The sequence below is a fragment of the Hyperolius riggenbachi genome, chromosome 6 (assembly GCF_040937935.1).
Source record: "Hyperolius riggenbachi isolate aHypRig1 chromosome 6, aHypRig1.pri, whole genome shotgun sequence".
Taxonomy (NCBI): Eukaryota; Metazoa; Chordata; class Amphibia; order Anura; family Hyperoliidae; genus Hyperolius; species Hyperolius riggenbachi.
The window spans coordinates 353999966-354015329 of NC_090651.1; the positions used below are offsets into that span (position 1 = coordinate 353999966).

The window sequence follows — 15364 nt, forward strand, 5'->3', positions numbered from 1 at the left end:
CCAAAACCTTTCACTTCTGTCAGATTTCTACTACCTACTGTAAATGACAGCAACATAGGAGAAAAGTAATTTATGGCTCATTAAAACGTACTTCTTATTTATTTATGTTTGCACATATTTTAAATTTTAAAATTTTTCGCCATAGTGCCCCATTAGTTTACTAAAATGCAAGAATAACCCTTTACAATCCTATATCGGACTATGTCTGACATTGGCCTTTTCCTAGAATAGTGCAGTATAGGAAATAGTGGCTACCGCTAGGTGGCGCTGCTGCTGGACAAAATCCAGCACAGCATCAGCACCTTTAGATCAAATCGCCACAGACCCCATCCTTCGCAGCTGCGAAACGAAATGTAAATATTTTGTGGGCACTTTTGGGCCCGGCATCCCCCTATGCGGATCAAAGTGTTGGACCCCCTTCTATAGCTCACTGCGAAATACCAGCATTACGCTAAGTAATACCAGCAATACGTTGCCATGCGTTCAGGGGGGCTGTGGCTGGGCAGAGCTACAGTGTGCAAGCTGACACTGGCAAAGCCCAGCTGCTCTTGCGCCATCACCCAAGCCCTCCACCCCCCGCGCAAAAAGTGCTGGTGGGGGGGGGGGGGGGGAGAATGATGTTAGTGATCGCATTATTGGATTTGAAAGGAAAATCTACATAAATGTGGTCAGAAGAGATGGCCTATGAGATGTTAATAATTCCGGTCTGCATGCAAATTCAATGCAAGTAATATGCAGCTCGAAAGAGAACCAATCAAAAATGTTCTGTTTTGGATAAACGGGAGACAGTCAATGTCTGCACCATGTTTCTATCCACTTCCTGTTTTCCAGCTGGAAAACAGGAAGTGGATAGAATCTTGGTCTCAGGTAAAGAGAACAGGAAGTAATCATGGAATATCTCTTCAACAGGGGTGGAGACAGCAATAAAAGCCTGACATGTATTCTAATCCATCAACAAGCAAACCAAAACTATTACAAAAATTGTACTGACTGAAAATACATTTTATCTGATTCAGCTGATCGAATGCATCCCAGCTTGACCACTGAATATGAACCTTACCACGTCCAACAAGAATGATGGGACACAATCCCAGAGAATTCTAGGACAGATAAGAAGAGTTCAGAATATCAATATGAAGAGGGTTATTAAGTCATTTCTAAAGAACCTCAACACTTCCAACAACAATGATGGAACACAATCCCAGAGGATTCTGGGACAAATAAGAAAAAGAGTTAGGAATTTCAATATAAGGAGGGTTATAAAGTATTTTCTAAAGCTATTTAGATTCATTTGAGCCACAAAGAAGACTTGGAAGAGTGGCTCCACCTCCAGGAGGGGTGGACCTGCCAAAATGACTCCAATCGTACAACAGCTTGTTCATAAAGTCACAGATCATCCCGCATCATCATTCCAAGAACTGCAGGCCTGCTAAGCCTCAGCTAAAGTCATTGATTCCATAAGAAGAGACACACTGGAATTCATGGATGGTAGCAAGACATAAGACACCGCTATTCAAGAAAAATGTGAATGGTCTTCTCACATCTGCAAAACTGGCAACTGTCTGTAACTCAAGCCTACTGTGAGACAGTTTGAGTGGCATTCAAGTGATCTTTGGCCAATAAAGACCTGCTTATGATCTACATAAAGCAAAGACAGAATTCCACTTTGAGTATATGATACCAACCGTGACACATGACGGTGGTAATGTGGAAATGATTTATTGTCTCAGGACCTGGAAAACTTCCCATTATTGATGGAACTATGAATCCTGCAAAGTACCAGGAAATTCCAAAGGAGGCTGTTTGCGCACTTTCCATAAGCTGAAGGCTGATTAAATGATGCAGGAAAAAAATAGCAATCAAAAACTCAAAAACAAATTTAAATCTTTAAGGCCAAAGAGAAATAGCAACCTCTGCGTTGGCCTGGTCAAAGTCCTGATTTAAAGAACGAAGAGGGTAATGGACAACACATAGAGGTATGTGGGTCCAGCATCAAGATACCTCTGTGCTTATCTTAGGTAGCTTTGCCTTGACTTCGGTGTGCTTTAAATCCAACAGAAACACTGTAGCGGGTAAGCAGTTTATGCACAAACAGCTGCATAACAATTTTTGAGTTGAAGGCATTTCATAAGTCAGATGGTGGCTGAAGTACAGGAGGAAAAGGATGGAAACTCCATCATGCAGTTCTGGTTTAAGTGGAAAGGAGAAAGTGGGCTCTTCATGCAGGGCTGTGGAGTCAGAGCAATTTTTGGGTACCTGGAGTCAGAGGTTTCATAAACTGAGGAGTCGTATGATTTTTGTACCCACTCCATAGCCCTGCAAGGGCCGTGGAGCTAGAGTCGAATCAATTTTGGTTACCTGGAGTCGTTAGTTTCATAAACCGAGGAGTCGGAGTCAGAATTGGAGTCGGATGATTATTGTACTGACTTCCTGATACTGTGCACGGGTGAAGTTGACAAGAGAAGAATGGACACTTCATGGTACTAGACCTGAGTTAAGAAGACAAGAGAGCTGTGGGTACTGCAGTAGTCAGGGCTCAGTGACATACCAAAGAGAAGGGTAGGCACTCCATGGGGAAGAGGCTGGATAAAGTGGCACAAAGACAAGTGGACACTCCATAAGGTCAAGTTTACGCAAAGTTTTATTCAGAGGTCTAGGCCACATTAGTGGGCAATCTGTGAGGCGTAGGCTGGGTGAGTGGTGTGGGTATTAGTGGGCACAGGCTGAGTAGGTGGTGTGGGCATCAGTGGGAACAGGCTAGGTGAATGGTGTGGGTATCATTGGGCACAGGCTGGGTGAATGGTAAGGATATCAGTGGGCTAAGGATGGGTAAGTGGTGTGGGTATCAGTGGTGGGCACAGGCTGTGTGAATGGTGTGGGTATCAGTGGGCACAGGCTGGGTGAGTGGTGTGGACATCAGTGTGCATAGACTGGGTGAATGGTGTGGGCATAGGCAGGACTGGGTAAGTGGTGTGGGCAAAGTGTGGGTACATTGGATGGATATTAGTGGGCACAGGCTGGGTGAGTGGTGTTGGCATACGTGGGTACAGGCAGGACTGGGAGAGTGGTGTGGGCACAGGCTGGGTGAGTGGTGTGGGCATCAGTGTGCACAGGCTGAGTAAGTGGTGTGGGCATCAGTGGGCACAGGCTGGACTGGGTGAGTGGTGTGGGCACAGACTGGGTAAGTGGTGTGGGCATCAGTGAGCACAGGCTGGACTGGGTGAGTGGTGTGGGCACAGTCTGGGTAAGTGATGTGGGCACAGGCTGGACTAGGTGAGTGGTGTGGGCACAGGCTAGGCAAGTGGTGTGGGCATCAGTGGACACAGGCTGGACTGAGTGAGTGGTGTGGGCACAGGCTAGGCAAGTGGTGTGGGCATCAGTGGGCACAGGCTGGGCTGGATGAGTGGTGTGGGCACAGACTGTATAAATGGTGTGGGCATCGGTGGACACAGGCTGGACTGGGTGAGTGGTGTGGGCACAGGCTAGGCAAGTGGTGTGGGCATCAGTGGGCACAGGCTAGACTGGGCGAGTGGCGTGACCACAGACTGGGTAAGTGGTGTGGGCATTGGTGGGCACAGGCTGGACTGGGTGAGTGGTGTGGGCACAGGCTGGGTGAGTGGTGTGGGCATTAGTGGGCACAGGCTGGACTGGGTGAGTGGTGTGGGCACAGGCTTGGTATGTGGTGTGGGCATCCGTGGGCACAGGCTGGACTAAGAGAGTGGTGTGGGCACAGGCTGGGTGGGTGGTGTTGGCACAGGCTGGGTGAGTGGTGTGGGCATCAGTGGGCACAGGCTGGGTGAGTGGTGTGGGCATCAGTGGTCACAGGCTGGACTAGGAGAGTGGTGTGGGCACAGGCTGGGTGAGTGGTGTGGGCATCAGTGGGCACAGGCAGGCCTGGGTCTGTAGTATGGGCAAAGGCTGGGTGAGTGGTGTGTGCATTAGTTGGCACAGGCTGGCCTTGGTCTGTAGTATGGGCACAGGCTGGGTGAGTGGTGTGGGCATCAGTGGGCACAGGATGGACTTGGTCTGTAGTGTGGGCACAGGCTGGGTGAGTGGTGTGGGCATCACTGGGCACAGGCTGAGTGAGTGATGTGGGCACAGGCTGGGTGAGTGGTGTTGGCACAGGCTGGGTGAGTGGTGTGGGCATCAGTGGGCACATGCTGGGTGAGTGGTGTGGGCATCAGTGGGCACAGGATGGACTTGGTCTGTAGTGTGGGCACAGGCTGGGTGAGTGGTGTGGGCATCACTGGGCACAGGCTGGGTGAGTGATGTGGGCACAGGCTGGGTGAGTGGTGTTGGCACAGGCTGGGTGAGTGGTGTGGGCATCAGTGGGCACAGGCTGGGTGAGTGGTGTGGGCATCAGTGGGCACAGGCTGGACTAGGAGAGTGGTGTGGGCAAAGGCTGGGTGAGTGGTGTGGGCATCAGTGGGCACAGGCTGGCCTGGGTCTGTAGTATGGGCACAGGCTGGGTGAGTGGTGTGGGCATCAGTGGGCACAGGCTGGACTGGGTCTGTACTGTGGGCACAGGCTGGGTGAGTGGTGTGGGCATCAGTGGGCACAGGCTGGACTGGGTCTGTAGTATGGGCACAGGCTGGGTGAGTGGTGTGGGCATCAGTGGGCACAGGCTGGACTGGGTCTGTAGTGTGGGCACAGGCTGGGTGAGTGGTGTGGGCATCAGTGGGCACAGGCTGGACTGGGTCTGTAGTGTTGGCACAGGCTGGGCGAGTGGTGTGGGCACAGGCTGGGTGAGTGGTGTGGGCATCACTGGGCACTGCGAGGCAGAGGCTGAGTGAACCGGAGGGATAGGAGAAGGGAGCAGCACACGAGAGAGGGGCTGGGTGAAGTGAAGGAGGAGGGAGCCAATGAGCGGCAGGGAGAGCCATTTGATGCCAGGCTGTGGCTGCTGCAGGCAGTGAGGGACAGAGCCGCCGAGGACAGGCTCCTACACCCGGCCAGCTCTCTCCTCCTCACCCGCCCGGAGGGGGGCTTCCTGCAGGGGATGTGCCCGCATCGGCGCCGGGCTCCGGGCATCCCCGGCTTGCAGCAAGGCGTGTGAAGCAGATGGAGGTACCGGGGTCGGCATGGGAATGATGAGCTGCCCCGGGGTCAGCGCCCTGCTGTGTGCCCTCCTGCACCTGGCACTGGGTAAGTGCCACTCTCACTTCTCATTAACTCCTGCGCCGCCATACGGGGCTCCTCTGCAGGCGCGGGATGTGCGATGCCAGGGCACGGAAATAACTCGCAGAGCCGCCTGGCACCCTCTATTCGCCCTGAATGCCCGCGAGTGAGTGTGTGCCCAGCGCGCGCTCCCAATCCTCCGGACAGCGAACGTTCTATTTATGTTTAATGTTATCGCGCGAACGTTCCAAACGTTCCATCGCTTCCTCCGAGCCGGGGACAGCAGGCTGTGTGTTATTACCTATAGGATCCTATATAGGGCACTGCATTCTTATTATATATGGCACTGTATGATTATTATATAGGACACTATGATTATGATTGTTATTCTATAGGACGGTGTGGTTGTTATCCTATATAGGACACTGTTGTGATCTAGGACAGGATCTCTCCCATACATCAGCCATAGAAGATCTTCTATCAGTCAGCCCGGTGTCAGCAATCAGCATCCTATCAGTGTGACAGAAGCGTCCCCATCCCTCCTGTCTCCTCTCATTGCATCTCTCTGTATATCCCCCTCTGTGTTCCCTCTCATCTGATGGTTTCTTTAATCTGCCTGCCTGGGATTTGTACTTCTTATGGATCCCCATCAGTCCCCCTGCCTGCATGTGTGTCTATGGAGGATGCTTATCTTCTATACAGAGGTCTGTGCTGTGCCCATCTACTGTGCCATCCTTCCCAAATACTGTGCTGGCAACTATGTGCTCCACAGCATCTCACTCTAAGCCTCTTACCAGGAGAATGAGCTGGGAACTGCCGTTGTCCGGATCATGAACGATTCGGATCTTTGATCCGAATCTATTTTATGAGTCAATCATCCGAATCATCAAAATGAACGATTCGGATCGCAAAAGGGGCGGGGCCAGGAGCGACACGCCCCCTCAGCGGGGTCCTGGAAGCAAGGATCGCTCTGTTGGATGGGAGGCAGCCTTGCAGGGAGACAGGTAGATGAAAGAGAGGGGACATGGGTGCCACTGCCAGATATGTGTAGAGCACACACTGGCTATAATCTGCTGCCCATTATAGGCTGTCTGTTCCGTAGTGCTGCACAGTGAACACATGGGAAGCTTTTGGCTCAGCACAGCTCAGTAACTTTGCAGACAGTGTGATTGAAAGGCAATATAATTCTCCTGCACTCGGCACTAAACAGCTGCACTTATCTTCTGGGAATGCTTTCTTTCACTGTGCGACCTTTTCTTTCAAAGTGTACAGATGAACATATAGGTGAAATATATGTAAAGCATATGACTTCAGCATGTGGGTATTACGTGCAAACATTTCTGCTCTCTGCTCGTCCCTCCTCCCTTCCCTGTCCACTCCCTGCCCTTTGTCCATCTTCTCCCCTTCTCTGTGTGTCCACTCCCTCCCCTTCTCCTGTCCACAGACCTGTCCTGCTGTTCATTTCACCCCCGAATGCTTCCGGTAGTAAAATGATCCGAGATTCGGATCAAAGATCCGAATCTCTTCAATGATCCGATTCGAATCATCCGGATCATTGAAAAGATCCGAACTTCCCATCTCTACTGGGAACGTCCCCCTACTGCCTCTGAGAATAGGAGCAACTTCATACACAGTGTTTGTGGCAAGCCTGGGTGTTATAAAATATATATTTGTCATTTTATATATATATGATGTCATTATCTGGCCAGCAGTCCTTTCCCTTACCAGCGATTGGCTTTACGTTTCTGTACCAGTTGAGTCTATCAGAAGTCCCTGCACAGACTGCTGCTTCCCTCTCTTTAGAATTGTCACGTTTTTAGCTTCTGTGTAATCCCTGGTAACCCTTTACAGCCCAGGCTGCGTCGATGCCATGTACCAGTGCTGAAATGTGCCAGTTTTGGGAATGCCACCCCCTCTGTGGGCTGCAGGACCCCACTTTGCCAAGATACACAGACAGGTATTGTGGTAAAGGCTCTATAAAGTATCTTGCTGTCCTTGCAGTGTGTTGCCAACACATCTGGCAGGAATGTATGGCGGACAGCTCTTGGGATGGGGCTGGCGTATATAATAGTAATAATAAAATTGGCGAATATGATTTAGTTTGACTTCTGGTTGCCAGGCTGTGTGGATATATGTGGATTCTGGCAGTATCAGGGGCGCTAAACTGGCTTTCGTGTAGAGACAGAAATGTTAGAAATCTGTCTCCTGTCACCACAGATGACATCGCTGAGTGTTTAAGTCCCCCGGTCTTATATTAATACTGTAAAATATATATATTGTGCTGTTTGTGCGTCGCCCCTCCCATCAGAAAATACAGTGTGGATGACCCTCCACCCCCCCCCCCTCGCACCCACCCCCTCCAGAATATGTATAAGTAGCACCTCTCTCTCTCCAGATCCTCAGTGCCTGCACAGTCTCTGCAATGATCTCAGGATTGTTCTGTCTGTCTCAGTCCTCCTATTGGCATGTTGGATCTGTGCTGTGATATACATCCGAAATGTGGAATACTTCACTATCTAGTATAGGTAGAATCAGTCACTGTAGATGCCTCTATCACAGTATGCAGGAAATGTTTTGTGTGTGTGCCTGCATGTGTGTGTACTGAATGTATATATACACACACACGGTACACACACACACTACACACACACACACACACACACACACACACACACACACACACACACACACACACACACACACACACACACACACACACACACACACACACACACACACACACACACACACACACACACACACACACACACACACACACACACACACACACACACCCCCCCCCCCCCCCCCCACATGGTGTCTGTATTGTGATATGCAGCTTTTATGAACTATTGGTATATCCCATATAACACAGTCATGGCATACTGTGTTTTGTTTTAATGTTTCCTATGATATGCAGTGTAAGCGTTCTGTACAGTGATATACAGTGTGTAGTGCAGTATAGGTTGTGGTTAATAGTGAGCAAGGAAAATCATTTGACGATAAAGATATGTGTACACTCTCAATCAATCTCTCTCTCTCTATATATACCGTATGATAAGATACATCACAAGTTTAGAACTCTATCAGGATATGCAGTGTTTGTGTAGACTATAATATTCAAGGTACAGTATATATATATTATATATACAGCATATAATACACTATCTATGTGTTAATACCCAGCCAAGCGGTCGGTATATGCTAGAATACACAGTATATTATTATAGCATTATATGTTATAGTATGTAATGTATACACTATTTATAGATTATTATGCAAGGGATGTTTAGAATAGGCTATAATATGCAGAGTAAGCACTATCTATGCATTAATATTCTGTGAGTGGTTAGTATGTGCTATAATATGCAGCTATATAGAATATCTATACCTGCAAAAAGTGTCTCAGCGTGTGCTGTAATAGGCATTGTACACACAATCTATACATTAGCATACAGTGAGTTTTCACAATATGCTATCATTGGAAACATATACACTATCTATACATTATTATACAGTGAGTGCTCAGTATATACTCATGCAGTTCACTGTCTATACATTAATATGCCGCAAGTGCTCAGTATATGTTGTAATATGCAGAATATATGCCATCTATGCATTAATATACAATTACTTCTTAGTATTTGCTATAATAGGTATCCTATGCACTATCTATGCATTATTGTGGAGTGAGTGGCTGGTATATACTATAGTATACACTATCTATACATTAATATGCAGGGAGTGTGCAGTATATAGCATGCTTTGCAGAATGTGTTGTGTCTCTGATGGTAGCAGTGTGATCCTCTATACGTCCTGTGCAGTCTCTGCATGTCAGACTGTCTCACTGTCTCTCTCTCTCTGTCAGGCTGTCTCTCTGTCTGTCAGACCGTCCCTCTCTATCTCTCTGTCAGAGTGTCTCTCTCTCTCTCTGTCATGCTGTCTCTCTCTCTGTCAGACAGTCTCTTTCTCTGTCAGGCTCTCTCTCTCTCCCTTTCAGAGTGACTCTCTTTCTCTGTCAGACTGTCTCTCTCTGTCAGGCTGTCTCTCTCTGTCAAATGGTCTCTTTCTCTGTCAGGCTCTCTCTCTCTCTCTCTCTTTCAGGCTGTCTCTCTCTGTTTGTCAGACTGTCTCTCTCTCTCTCTCTCTCTCTGTCAGATGGTCGGTCTCTCTCTCTCTCTGTCAGACTCAGTCTCTCTGTCAGACTGCCTCTCTCAGTAAGGCTGTCTCTCTCTGTCATGTCAAACTGTCTCTTTCTCTGTCAGGCCCTCTCTCTGTCAGGCTGTCTCTCTCTGTCAGGTTGTCTCTCTCTCTCTCTCTGTCTGTCAGACTGTCTCTTTCTCTGTCAGGCCCTCTCTCTCTGTCAGGCTGTTTCTCTCTGTCAGGCTGTTTCTCTCTCTCTCTCTCTCTGTCTGTCAAACTGTCTCTTTCTCTGTCAGGCCCTCTCTCTCTTGCAGGCTGTCTCTCTCTGTCAGGCTGTTTCTCTCTCTCTGTCTGTCAGACTGTCTCTTTCTCTGTCAGGCCCTCTTTCTCTGTCAGGTTGTCTTTTTCTGTCAGGCTGTCTCTCTTTCCCTCTCTCTGGCTGTTTTTTTCTGTCAGTCTGTCTCTCTTTAGGCTGTCTGTGTCTATCTGTCAGGCTTTCTCTCCCTTTCTGTCAAGCTGTCTATGTCTCTCTGTCAGGCTGTCTCTCTCTCACATTCTCACTATAAACAATCTCCTCTTTGTGGGCTGCTGGTTCCCTCTCTCTGTACCGGATCTCCCTCTCCTGTCATCTCCTCTCTCTCTCCCATTATAAGTCTCCTGTCATTGGCTTGTTTGCTGTAACTGTCTTGTAAGGTGGCTATTAATGCTACAATATTTTCCTCAGATGTCATCGATCAGATTTTTATGATCGAATTGTGCAGAAAACCACATGGAGCATGCAGAGACAGTCGTCAGGAAACGATTCTAGGGAAGATTGGAATACAGAATTTTGTCGATCGGAATGTTGGATTTTTTCTTTCTATCTGAAGAATGGAAGTGCTCTAACCAAACCTTTTATGGGGGCAATCGATAATTACCTTTACCATTACTTAACATCCCGCAAATCTGATCAAAAGAAAATATTGTACCATTAATGTGCACCTTTAAGCTTATATTAACGATCCAATTTCCTGAATAATCGATCGACTGTCGGATCCAATCGTTGCGATCGATTAGAAACCATCGTTCAGGCCTTTAAAGTGGCCATTACGGTACAACTTTTCCTTCCGTTTCGATCATTGGACGCATTTTTTTATGGACACATTGTGTGGAAAACTGCGACGTGTGTGACGCAAATCGATATGAAATGATTCTTTGGTTAATTGGAAAAGAAAAAATAATCAATCCAAAAGCTGGAATTTATGATCAAATCGGAATGTAAAACCTTCTTACATCGTTCCGTTAATCATGGGAACAATCAATAATTACCTTCCGATTATTTTCATTCATTCAAATCGCGTCAAAAGATCGAATCTGAAGGAAAAATTGTACCGTCAATGGGCACCTTTTAGAGAGACGTCCAGGATCTGTTTAGACCCCTCGAGACCGCCGACTGATGTGGACAAGCCTGCACAGACCCATCACTCTGTATAGAGACAAGCCATGTGGGGCTGGATGGCTGTATCGACGCCCGTTATCCCGCTTTTTCGATACGCTGGGACTATTGGACATTCCTGGGCTGTATAATGCATTCCTCTATCCACCCCGGGCATATATATACATATATATAAATATATATATATATATATATATATATATATATATATATGTGTGTGTGTGTGTGTGTGTATGTCGTGTTTCCCCGAAAATAAGCCCTCCCCTGAAAATAAGCCCTAACTTTATATTGGACGCTATGTCTATGTTAGTGTATGGGGAGGTGAGCAGTCTCTCACCGCACCTCCCTTGTAGCCACGCCCCCTTCCGCTCACCTGTAAGCGGCTCCAGTATCCTTACATGGTCAGTGCCCTTTGACCCAGTAGAATTATGGAGAAATGTGTCAGCACACCGTTTTTCCTTCAAATCAAGCTCTTTTATTGAGCCATGCGATACAAAAGGTATAAAACCGACAATTGTTTCGGGGGCCTCACAGGGTCCCCCTTCTTCAAGGCGTAGTTACAAATGCATGCATATACACTTCACCATATATACTAACACACTCCCCCAACAATCCACCCATAGTGATGCAAGATAATGACGTCATCTCCATTGTTTACAACATAACCATGTCACATAATCAATTGCAGCCTGCAATCAAAGTCCTTAAAAAGGCAATAATGTTTAGCAATGTACTCAGCATTGTTATATGCTATTATCCATACCTCCTGGGGGTTCCTCCAGTCACACCCCGTTGTTGAAACTGGAGGAACCCCCAGGAGGTATGGATAATAGCATATAACAATGCTGAGTACATTGCTAAACATTATTGCCTTTTTAAGGACTTTGATTGCAGGCTGCAATTGATTATGTGACATGGTTATGTTGTAAACAATGGAGATGACGTCATTATCTTGCATCACTATGGGTGGATTGTTGGGGGAGTGTGTTAGTATATATGGTGAAGTGTATATGCATGCATTTGTAACTACGCCTTGAAGAAGGGGGACCCTGTGAGGCCCCCGAAACAATTGTCGGTTTTATACCTTTTGTATCGCATGGCTCAATAAAAGAGCTTGATTTGAAGGAAAAACGGTGTGCTGACACATTTCTCCATAATTCTACTTGAGACATTGCCTATGTCCCAGTGTCAAGCACCCGACAACTACTTTGATGGTGTGCCCTTCAGAACCTTTTTTCTTCTTTGACCCAGTAGCCGCACATGCGCTGTATGCTGGGTTGACTCAGTGACCGCACTCCCCTCTCGTCATATTCAATGTGCGCGCTATGATGTGTTCCTGGCGCACATTGATTATGACGAGAGGGGAGCACGGTCAGAGAGTGACCCAGCATACAGCGCATGTGCGGCTACCGGGTCAAAGGGCACTGACCATGGTAGGATACTGGAGCGGCTTACAGGTGAGCGGAGGGGGACGCAGCCACAAGGGAGGTGCGGTTAGAGACAGCACACCTCCCCATACACTAACATAGCGTCTGATTTTCCACTTCTCAAAGATATAAGCCCTCCCCTGAAAATAAGCCCTAGCACATCTTTTAGAGGTAAAATTAATATAATACTATTGTCTTATTTTCGGGGAAACATGGTATATACCAGCAATATACCTGAGTCTACAGAGCCCGTGACAGTTGGGAATTGCAGCCACTTTGTCCTCCTTTCATGTATCCCTTCGAGGGACAAGTTTGTGATTGAGTTTATTTACTTAGAGGGGTATTAGGCAGGGCTGGCGGCACAAGAACTATGGAAGGAATGGCGGTTTAAGTCGCTGTCGGATGAGAGATTGGTCAGTGGCGTAACAGAGGAGAGATGGTGGGCGACTGTGGGAGAGATTCTAAATATAGAACGGATAGACCCTGAGCTTAATGCTTGAGAAATAACGCTGCAATACATTTGTAATGTCCATGTCTATTCACGTCCAACTGTAACAGCCAGATGGTTCCGGAACACAATACTTTCATTTAGGAATATTTCGGCTCATTGTATAACTTATTTATTTTTTACATTTTGGTGGCGTTCTTTGCTTGAAGTTATGATGCTTTGCAAAGTGTATGAAAAATTCTGATTTCTAATTATCCATGCTACTGCTTTTTTTATTTTATTAATATAGCACTGACATCTTCTGCAGCACTTTACAGAGTACACAGTCATGTCACTAACTGTCCTCAGAAAAACTCACAATCTAATCCTACCATAGCCATAGCCTTATGTCCTACCATATTATTATTATCTATTTATATAGCACTGACCTCTTCTGCAGCACTTTATAGAGTACATAGTCATGTCACTGACTGTCCTCAAAGGAGCTCACAATCTAATTCTACCATAGTCATAGTCTAATGTCCTATCATATTATTATTATGTATTTGAACAGCACTTACATCTTCTGCAGTACTTTATAGAGTACATAGTCATGTCACTGACTGTCCTCAGAGGAGCTCAGAACCTAATTCTACCATAGTCATAGCCTAATGTCCTACCATATTATTATTATGTATTTATATAGCAATACCATCTTCTGCAGCACTTAACAGATTACATAGTCATGTCACTGACTGTCCTCAGAAGAGCTCACAATCCAATCCTACCATAGTCATAGCCTAATGTCCTACCATATTATTATTATGTATTTATATAGCACTGACATCTTCTGCAATACATTATAGAGAACATAGTCATGTCACTGACTGTCTTCAGAGGAGCTCACAATCTAATCCTACTATAGTCACAGTCTAATGTCCTACCATATTATTATGTATTTATATAGCACTGACATCTTCTGCAATACATTATAGAGAACATAGTCATGTCACTGACTGTCTTCAGAGGAGCTCACAATCTAATCCTACTATAGTCACAGTCTAATGTCCTACCATATTATTATGTATTTATATAGCACTGACATCTTCTGCAATACATTATAGAGAACATAGTCATGTCACTGACTGTCCACAGAAGAGCTCTCAATTGTCTGCATAAAGCCCCTCTGAGCAGCAGAGGGAGGAGGTGGGAGGGATCAGGTGATCAGCTCCTCCCTGGCTACCCAATGAGAATGGTGATGGGATAGGGGATGAGTCTGAGCAGTTATCAGAGATTTGGTGTGTCCAGTAAAATGGTACTGCTGTCTCAGCAAGAAAAGGTTCTATAGATAGAAGACAGCCAGTCGGGTACTTTCAATATGCTTGCAAAAAGTATAGAGGTTGAATACACAAAGCTATATGCATTGCCAATAAGTGTGGATTTAACATCATATGGATTAAAAAAAATAGAAGGCTGGACTCTCTAAAGGGTCATGTTTTTTTTTTAAAGATAAAGGCGGAGCTTGATGGATTACATTATCTACTGACACCTGATAGGTCTTGTTGACTCCAGAGGTGTGAAATCCACTGGCACTACTGTGTGAGGGTCCTCTCTTCTTCTGTTTTTTCTATGTGGTCAGAGGAACGACCCGCCGGTTTTGCCTGTTGGGGATTATAGACGTTCAGAGATATGCTAATTAATGTCTGCATGCAGATTTCATGTAAATTGTATGCAGCGTGGAACAGAGCCAGTCTAATCAACCTACTGACGAAATGGACGGCCCCAATTCCAATCTGCATATCATCTGCATTCAATTTAAATGAGTAGCCCCTCACTTACTATCTCTAGTGGTGATTACCATTGACCCAGATTGGCACCATCAACGCTGCTTAATCTGATCGATCGGACAGGAAAATTGTATCATAAATGGGCACCTCAAGTAAAAATAGTTTGGCCATTCACAATACAATTCTTAGGACAGTCGATTCTCCAATTCGATTGTGATATCGATTGCATTGAACAATTTTTTTGGATTGATTCTGTTAATCTGTTTGAATTGGATAGAAGCTATCCTTCCCTTAGTGGGCCCGAGCGATCGTTTCTGAGGCTGAAGTCAGGCATGATTTTGTAAACTCGCCCAAAAAGTCAGATTAGGGTTTTTGTCCTCCAATGGTAACAGTCCAATCTTCCAACCAAATTCTGAGTTCCCTGCTTGTGTGATTGGATTAGAAAGCAAGGTGTAACGTTTTTCCATCCTCAGCTATAATGCCCAGGCCATATATGGTGAGGTTTTAGTTTCTATGGCTGGGGTAGTGCATGCCTAAAGTGGGGCAATAAAACAGAAACAAATTGATCGTTCTTCAGTTAGTGATTGATGTACCACCCTGCCCCACTTACTCTGTTGGTTATGGCAGCAGAATCTGTAGGAAATGGTGGCATTCGTATCACCTCCTTACAGGTAAATAAGGGATGCTGGTGGGTGGAGAGGTCAGAGGAGAATGGCCTGCCTGGCTCAAGCTGACAGAAAGGCTAAAGTAACTCAACTAACCTTTATAACTGTGGTGAGCAGAAAAGCATCTCAGAATGCACAGCATGCCCCACCCCATTGGGTTTCCCTCTTGTCAGCCAAGACCAGAAAGCTGAGGCTGCAGTGGGCCACTCATAGTGGGTAGGGGAAATTAATGACAACATGAGTCCATGAAGCCAACCTGCATTGTGTCAACCATGGAAGTGGTTTGGGAGAATCATCATAGCATGAATGTGCAGCTGCCAAATCTGCAGAAATGGTGTGGTGAACAAATATGCCAGCATATA

The 15364-nt window shown here is 46.3% G+C and overlaps 1 protein-coding gene across 2 annotated transcripts in view; it reads left to right on the forward strand.

Moving 5' to 3' along the window:
- The first annotated feature begins 4847 nt into the window (after positions 1-4847).
- The window catches only part of IGSF21 (immunoglobin superfamily member 21), an 826399-nt gene continuing 815882 nt past the window's right edge, over positions 4848-15364 (forward strand). The window contains exon 1 of one of the 2 annotated variants that reach the window (XM_068241709.1): positions 4848-5145. In XM_068241709.1, the coding sequence (XP_068097810.1) occupies positions 5082-5145 (64 nt within the window). In that variant the 5' untranslated portion in view covers positions 4848-5081. The remainder of the gene's footprint in view (positions 5146-15364) is intronic. The other variant, XM_068241708.1, reaches the window with a different exon arrangement.